Genomic DNA, 8,710 nt, shown 5'->3' on the forward strand with positions numbered 1-8,710 from the left:
TATTGTGCAATCATGTTGGAAAACAATCTAGCATTATCTAGGGTAAAGTTGAAGATAAGCAAAACCCCTGTCACAACAATTCCATTTTTAGGTATGTATCCTTGGGCCGGCCCGGTGGCGCACTGCGCTAGTGCGCTGCTTGGGAAGCACGGCAACTTGTGCGGAGGACCTGGGGCCGCGATGCGGGGCGGCTGGTAAGCAGGTTTGAGTAGCTCTGAGGCCGGGACGGAGTGGTCGGTGCAGGGTCGTCCAGCAGTGGTGTGTTACTTTCTCCCCCGAGTGCCGCGCGTCTAGGGCACGCGTAACGGAGAGGCGGAGGAATGCACGCAGAACGAGCAGGGCAGGTGGCGAGCCCACCCGTCGGGAGACCCACTCCCTGCCCTTCCCTGGGCGCGCTTCTGCCCTCTCTACACCTCGAGGCACGACGAGCTTTTCTCCTCCTTGGCATTTTTATAGGCGCTGGGGATACAGAGCTATATTCATTCAGCATTTATTGAGCACCCACGGTGTGCCAGACACTGGTTATACGACAGTCCAGAGAAAGAGACCGGTCAAGCAAAGAATAGCACCACGGGTCATTGCCTCCGAGGGACTGAGGGGCTTGACTCTCACTCTTTATCCTGTACTTCTCTCCCGTGTTCGCACCACTTATTCCAACATCACCCAGGCTACAACCCACCACCATTTCTCCTGCAATGACCCCTCTTTCACATAGTCTTTTATCACCAAGCGCTGACACATGTCAGTAATGATACCGTTTCACCCTGTTTGCGTGTTTTTCTTCATGGACCACCATGCTCCCCTTTCCCTCGATGTTCCTGCGACGTTCGACCCCTGAGCTTACAAAACTTCCAAGAGTCTCCTGTGTACCAGGTACTGTGCTAGGCACTGGGGATGCAAATGTAAGACAGACAGATACCATCCCTTCCCTCCCAGAGACTGCAACATTGTGGAGGACGACAGGGGAGAGAAAGGTAGAATTACAACCCTGCAATGAGAAGTGCTAGGATGGGGGGCCGGCCTGTGGCTCACTCGGGAGAGTGCGGTGCTGATAACACCAAGGCCACGGGTTCGGATCCCATATAGGGATGGCCGGTTAGCTCACTGGGTGAGCGTGGTGCTGACAACACCAAGTCAAGGGTTAAGATCCCCTTACCGGTCATCTTTAAAAAAAAAAAGTGCTAGGATGGGACAAGTGCATAGAGCTACAGGAACATATAGGTGTGGACATCCGGGGTGGTCATGGGAGTCAGAGAGGAGTTCTCAGAGGATACTGTATAACTTGAGTTTGTGAAGGATAAGTAGGGGGTAACCAGAAGAAGAGGGCTCTTCTCAGCAGCCCCTTACTAAGCATTGGCCTCCTTTCTGAGAACTCTTCATTCTTGGCTTCTGTGACACCGCTTCCCAATATTCTTTCTACATCTTTGACCACTTTGTCCCAATGTCCTCTTTCCCTACTCAACTTTTATTTTCTTTTGGTGGCTGTCCATTATGGGGATCTGAACTCAAACTCTTCTTGACCTCGCTTTTTTTTTTTTTTTTTTTTTAAAAGATGACCGGTAAGGGGATCTCAACGCTTGGCTTGGTGTTGTCAGCACCACGCTCAGCCAGTGAGCGAACCGGCCATCCCTATATAGGATCCGAACCCGTGGCCTTGGTGTTATCAGCACCGCACTCTACCGAGTGAGCCACGGGCCGGCCCTTGACCTCGCTTTTTTAACACCGTACTCTAATCAAGTGAGCTAATCATTCAGACCCCTACCAAACTTCTAAATATTGGTGTTTGTAAGGGCCTTGACTTTGGCCCTCTGCACTTTTCCTGTTTCTTGGGTTATCTCACCCACTTCTTTGCATGTAGTTACCATCTATGCTGATGATTTTCTAAAGTTCCCCAGTTTTCCAACCAGGTCTACTCCAGACCCATATATCCTACTATCCTGGAAATCTCCAATTTCATTTACATGTGGTGTTTTTCAGCTGCTAGTAATAAAAACCCAACCACTAAATAGGAAATTAAGTATCCATGTATACAGAGCATCCCAATATTAGATGGCAGCTGTCATTGATCAAGTGTCTCATTGTTATCAGGGTTGTCATTTAAGCAGTTAATCTGGCCTTTCCCTCGTAATCACAAGAAGGCTGCTACAACTTACTCCATATTCAAGACAAGGAGGAGGAAAGGGTGTACCAGGCAGACTCACTGGCTTGAACTGTGTGACATAGCTACAGCTAGCAAAAGGAAGCTTGAAAAAGCCAAACTTTATCTCACAGTGTCTGCCATAATGTCTCAAAGCACATCAGACTCTCTGGACTTAAGAACCAAACCCTCAAACCTGTGTCTCTTGATTTAGCCTGTAATACTCTCTGAAAAAAATCCAGTCACTATTCTCTATCCCACCCTCAACTGCAGGCATCCAAATACTTCCTAATTGTATTTTCTATCTCCAATCTTGCACCTTCCCAGCCAATCCTTTTTTGGTGTTTTTTTTGTTTTTGTTTTTTGTTTGTTTGTTATGCTTTGTTTTTTTGTGGCTGGCCAGTACAGGGATCAAACACTGGATTTTGGTATTACCAGCACCATGCTCTAACCAACTGAGTTAACCAGCCAGCCTCCAACCCATTCTTTGTAGTGTAGCCAGTGTGATCTTACATAGTAAGACACTCATTTGATAATGTGATCTTCTTGCTTAAAGCTGCGCTCAGGGCCGGCCCGGTGGCACACTGGAGAGTGCGCCGCTTGGGAGTGCAGCGGCGCTCCCGCCGAGGGTTCGGATCCCATGTGGAGACCGGTTCCCGCTCACTGGCTGAGCGCGGTGCGGGCGCAACACCGAGGGTTGCAATCCCGTTGCCGGTCCCCAGTAGGGGCGCGACACCGAGGGTTGCGATCCCGTTACCAGTCAGTAAAAAAGACAAAAAGGAAAAAAAAAAAAAGCTGCGCTCAGCAAAATGCCTGAAAGTTCAAATCACTATGAGGCAATTTATGATCTGGACCTTTCAATCTCTCAGGCTTCATTCTTTACTGAAACTTCCCCACCTCAACCCTGACTCTGACATTCTCCATACTTACTCCACACTAAACTACACTAGAACTCTGTTGAACAACTTGAGTTAATTGAGCAAACACTTTCTCTTGACTCCGGACCTTTGCACATGTATTTCCTCTGCTTTAAAGACTCTTGCCAGGGCCGGCCTGTGGCTCACTCGGTAGAATGTGGTGCTGATAACACCAAGGCCATGGGTTCGGATCCCATATAGGGATGGCCAGTTTGCTCACTGGCTGAGCGTGGTGCTGACAACACCAAGTCAAGGGTTAAGATCCCCTTACTGGTCATCTTTAAAAAAAAAAAAGACTCTTGCCTTACTCCCCTATGGCCTTATCTGCAATATATCTCATCCCTTGGGTTACTCCTACTCATACCTACAGTCATACCTCAACATAACTTTCTCCAGCTAGGTTCCCTTTCGGTTCCCTTAACACACTATTTTCTCTGCTGTAGCACTGTGTTATAATGACTTCTATCTCTCACTGAGTTGTACATTCCATAACAGAAGTTTTTGTGTCTATTTTGTTCTCTACATAATCCCAAGTGCCTGGCACAGTGTAGGCACTCATAAATATTTGTTGAATGACTCAGTAAAAAGTCTGTTTTTTCATCTTTTATAAAAAGTTATAAGTAACAAGAGCTCTTGCCACATCTATAGTAAATTAAGATGGCCTTATTATGTTGATTTTACACTTCCCTGGGACATCATGCTTTTGCTTCTGTTTTGATGGCTGGCCAGTACTGGGGTTCGAACCCTTGACCTTGGTGTTATCACCACCTCCTGTAAACCTGGATATTTTTGAATGCAAAAGTGGCGTTAATAATAACCTTGAGTCACTAGGGGAAAACTGGGATTACCTTAGGCGAATTAGGACTGACTGTTCCTATGATACTTTAAGTGTCTTTAAGTATTGTTCATGGGTGAATTCAGAGTTGCCTCAATTATAAAATACAGTGGTGTGCCGCGTAATGGTGTTTTGTCCCATAAGATTATTATGAAGCTGAAAAATTCCTATCACCTAGTAAGTCATAGCTGCTGTAACATTGTAGCACAATTACTTTTTTTACAATATAAATTTAGCATATCCTAAGTACAGCGTTTATAAAGTCTACAGTTGTGTACAGTAATGTCCTAAGCCTTCACATTCACCCACCACTCACCCACTGACTCACCCAGAGCAACTTCCAGTCCTGTAAGCTCCATTCATGGTTAAGTGCCTTATACAGGTGTACCATTTTTTATCTTTTATACTGTATTTTTACTGTACCTTTTCTATGTTTGTTGCTTTGCCTCCCACGGATTTGTCACCCCGTTTCCCCTGGGTGACGGAGCCACAAAGGATTACTCAAAGCCCATCTCTTCTGAGCAGTGAGAAGCCCCGAAGTGGTTAATCTCCCAGAACCATCAAGAGAGAGGCATTCCTTTCATTTGGGAAATTAACCATGAATTGGGGTTATTCTGGCATTTATTCTCCAGACCAGGAAGTTACAGGAAGAGAACATAGGTGGGGTTATAGTTTAACAGTATAGGCTGATAACATTAAGTAAAACAAGCCAGATGACATTCCATAAGGCAATTTAAGTGATCCACCAACAAAAGCTTGATCTTAGCAAACATTCTTTCTCCTGACAGCAGCTTCCCAGTATCTTTACATATCAATCAGTAACTTGTGTGTCTGAACCAGCAGCCTTGCTTTGTTACAATTCTTTATCTTACAACAGAGACTATATAGCCTGGGGAAATTTTTCTGTTTTTTGCAAGGTCAACATTTTATATGTACTTTTAAGAAGTTAGACTAAACCTGAAAGTACAAGAAACTAGGCCCTGTGAAATATATTTGCTTTATAGTATACTCCATAATGTTTAGATATGTTTAGTTACACACATGCTTACCATTGTGTTACAATTGCCTGTAGTATTCAGTACAGTAACATGCTATTCAGGTTTGTAGCCTAGGTGTGGTAAGCTATATCATCTTGGTTTGTGTAAGTACACTCTGTGATGTTTGCATGACAAAATCGCATAAGAACTTATTTCTCTGAACACATCCCTGTTTAGTGACACTGTACTTCAAAACTTTCATTTACTGTCTCTAAATTTTATGTCTGATGAAGCGTTATTTACTCCTTTGAGAGCCAGGGTTATGGGAGTTGGAGAAAGAGAAGAACCAATAAAATGGGGGTTTTTGGGAAAGAGAATTTTTCACTACCTGCTGTTTTATTTGTTCCTTTTTTTTTTTTTTTGGCAGCTGGCAGGTAGGGGGATCCAAACCCCTGACTTCAGTGTTAAAAGTCACACTCGGGCCAACTGAGCTAACTGGACAGCCCCTGCTAAGTTTTAAGTTATCAATTTTAATCATTTTATTTTTTATTTATTTATTTATTTTTTAAAAGATGACCGGTAAGGGGATCTTAACCCTTGACTTGGTGTTGTCAGCACCACGCTCACCCAGTGAGCTAACCGGCCATCCCTATGTGGGATCCGAACCCGTGGCCTTGGTGTTATTAGCACTGCACTCTACCGAGTGAGCCCCAGGCCGGCCCAATTTTAATCATTTTATTTTTTATTTATTTATTTATTTTTTAAAAGATGACCGGTAAGGGGATCTTAACCCTTGACTTGGTGTTGTCAGCACCACGCTCACCCAGTGAGCTAACCGGCCATCCCTATGTGGGATCCGAACCCGTGGCCTTGGTGTTATTAGCACTGCACTCTACCGAGTGAGCCACGGGCCGGCCCAATTTTAATCATTTTAGTTAGAGTTTATGTTTCTTCGGTTTTAATGTTGATAAGAATAAAATATAGATATCGTAAAGATTAGTTGATTTAGGATGATCTCTTTAAAGTAAAACTAACATTCATGATTTAAGATTATTCATATTTTAGGAAAGGGATCTTCAGTTTTTCTTCATGTTCAGAAATCAGTAACAGCTTGGAAATTAAAGTGAAAAATCACTTAAGAATTTAAATGTATTGTTCCTATCAGTAAACCAAACTTTTGGTTTTATATTATTTGCTATCAGAAAAAAGAACAAAATTCTTGTTTATAAATATTAAAACATGACTGTAATACATAGAATAATGTGTGCTAGAACATAACTTTAAAATTTTAAGGGCTAAAAAAAAAGTAAGTTTTTTTTTTTTTAAAGATGACCAGTTAAGGGGATCTTAACTCTTGACATGGTGTTGTCAACACCACGCTCAGCCGGTGAGCAAACTGGCCATCCCTATATAGGATCCGAACCCGGGGCCTTGGTGTTATCAGCGCTGCACTCTCCCGAGTGAGCCACAGGCCGGCCCTAAAAAAATACATTTTAAGGGCTAAGTGCCATTAACCAATAAGATGTAACTTTTTTTTAAAAAAGTGACTCTCTACTACATAAATGAAAAAATTTCAAATATATATCAGTATTCTCAGACATTCTAAGAAGGTTAGAAATTTCTGTAGTTTATGTTTAAAGTGTGAAGTAGTTAATCAGGTGTTAATAACATTGAAAAAAAATTTTTTTTTCTTTTTTTTTGGCAGCTAGCCTGTAGAGGGATCCAAACCTTTGACTTTGGTGTTACAACACCAGGTTCTAACCAACTGAGCTAACTGGCCAGCTCCCTAATAACACTGAAATACTAACTTTCAAAATAAAACATTTTGGGCCAGCCCGTGGCTCACTTGGGAGAGTGTGGTGCTGATAATACCAAGGCCACAGGTTCAGATCCCAATATGGAGATGGCCGGGTAGCTCATGTGGGAGAGTGTGGTGCTGACAACACCAAGGGTTAAGATCCCCTCACTGGTCATCTTTTTTTAAAAACAAAAAACAAAGTAAAACATTTTGCCTTTCAGACACTTAGGTTTTTATGTAGCCAGTTGAATAATTTCTTTAACATGTTATCTTGTGTTATACTGAGATTTAACTTTTTTATATGATGCTTTTTTTTTTTTATTGGTGGCTGGCCGGTAACAGAGATCAAACCATGGACCTTGGTGGTATTAGCACCACTGTTCTAAACAATGCTGTAACCAATTGAGTTAACCAGCCAGTCCTAGGCGTCTTTAGATACTAACAATAACTTTAGAATTCTTTAGTAGTCTTATCTCAGGAAGTCATATGACTTAAGCATACTTAGAAGCTGATGTGTTTATACAGAATTCACTGTTAAATTTTTTTTTAACTTTTATAAGGAATCTTGGGCAAGGACCATAAACATATGCACAAATCTGAACTATAGGATATAATATTACTAAACAAAAGAACAAAATGTTCTCTGTGTGCTAGGATTTGAGTTCCTGTGATTTCTTAAACAAATATTTAAGAAAATAACCATCTTCATAAACTTGATTGTCACTGCTGCCAAGTATTCTGGTTTCTGCCTCGATAATTTCATGTTTATATTGTGATAATGATTGTTCTACTTCTTAAATAGAATTGAAATTCAATACATGATTAAAGAGACAAGGCATTAAGATCATTTATAAATGCTTTTACGTTTTATTTTCTCATCTGTAGATTTGTGTTCGCTATTTTCAAACATGCACAAATGTTTATGTTTTGAAGCCAAAATGTGTGTGTGTCTTCGGCTATCCTTCACTCAAGTATAGTCATCCACATTCCTTGCTCAAAACAACTGCTGGTAAGTATGATCTTAAGCCAGCATATATAAAATCATATTTTGTACCTTAATCAATACTTTTTTTTTTTAGTAATTGAAGACTTATCAAAGTAAAAAAGATTGACCCTATATTTCTATCCTGGCTCTCCCTGCATCTATTTCCCGTTTTCTTTTTTCTCACTCTCTACTTCACATACTTCCCTTAAAACTGTGTCTTCATAATGTTGGGATTGGGTTGTGTTGGGCCATTTACCTTTTATTTTTATTGCTGGCTGGTATAGGAATCAACCCCCCTGACTTTGGTGTTATCAGCACCATGCTCTAACCATCGGACTCATCTAAGTACAATAGTTAGCCTTCTCAGTTAAAGTAAATTGTTGGCTTAGTAGGAGTATCTTTGTGTCCTTGTACACTATACTATTGTTTGTTGGGTGAAGCACTTAATCTGTCATGTTAAGATGGTGTAATGAAACCAGCATCACGTGCTCCTAAATAGAAAGTTCCCTGGCTTTTACCATTTTCTTACCTGTCCCCCATCATTTTTAAAGCTCTGTAAAAAACTTGAGGACTTAAGTATTAGATTTGGCAGGGGCACAAGGACTTTTTCCCCTGACATTCTATTCAGAACCTTCATAAAGAATCCTAGATTTTGTTATATCATTTAAACTTTTGACAGATCTGTGGGGCCTCAGTCTGGGCTAGCAATGAAAAATAGGGGAATTCCAGGCAGACCCCACCCTTGAGTTCAGTCAGTCCTTCCATTCTTTTTATATGTCAGCCTAAGATATGTAAACCTTACCTTCACTACTTTTTAAATGAGATTTCTATTATTAAAAGTTGATCTTTTTGGGGGCCGGCCCGTGGCTCACTCGGGAGAGTGTGGTGCTGATAACACCAAGGCCACAGGTTCGGATCCCATATAGGGATGGCCGGTTAGCTCACTCGGTAAGCGTGGTGCTGACAACACCAAGTCAAGGGTTAAGATCCCCTTACCGGTCATCTTTTAAAAAAAAAAAAAAAAAAAAGTTGATTTTTTTTTTTTTTTTTTTTTTTTTTTT

At 41.6% G+C, this 8,710-nt stretch overlaps 1 protein-coding gene across 1 annotated transcript in view; it reads left to right on the forward strand.

Moving 5' to 3' along the window:
- Positions 1-8,710, forward strand: part of DBT (dihydrolipoamide branched chain transacylase E2) — a 55,022-nt gene that overhangs the window by 16,391 nt on the left and 29,921 nt on the right. The window contains exons 2-3 of the mRNA XM_008579575.1: positions 132-194; positions 7,550-7,673. Coding sequence (XP_008577797.1) covers positions 132-194; positions 7,550-7,673 — 187 coding nt within the window. The remainder of the gene's footprint in view (positions 1-131; positions 195-7,549; positions 7,674-8,710) is intronic.

The sequence above is a fragment of the Galeopterus variegatus genome, unplaced genomic scaffold (genome assembly GCF_000696425.1).
Source record: "Galeopterus variegatus unplaced genomic scaffold, G_variegatus-3.0.2 Scaffold1913, whole genome shotgun sequence".
NCBI lineage: Eukaryota > Metazoa > Chordata > Mammalia > Dermoptera > Cynocephalidae > Galeopterus > Galeopterus variegatus.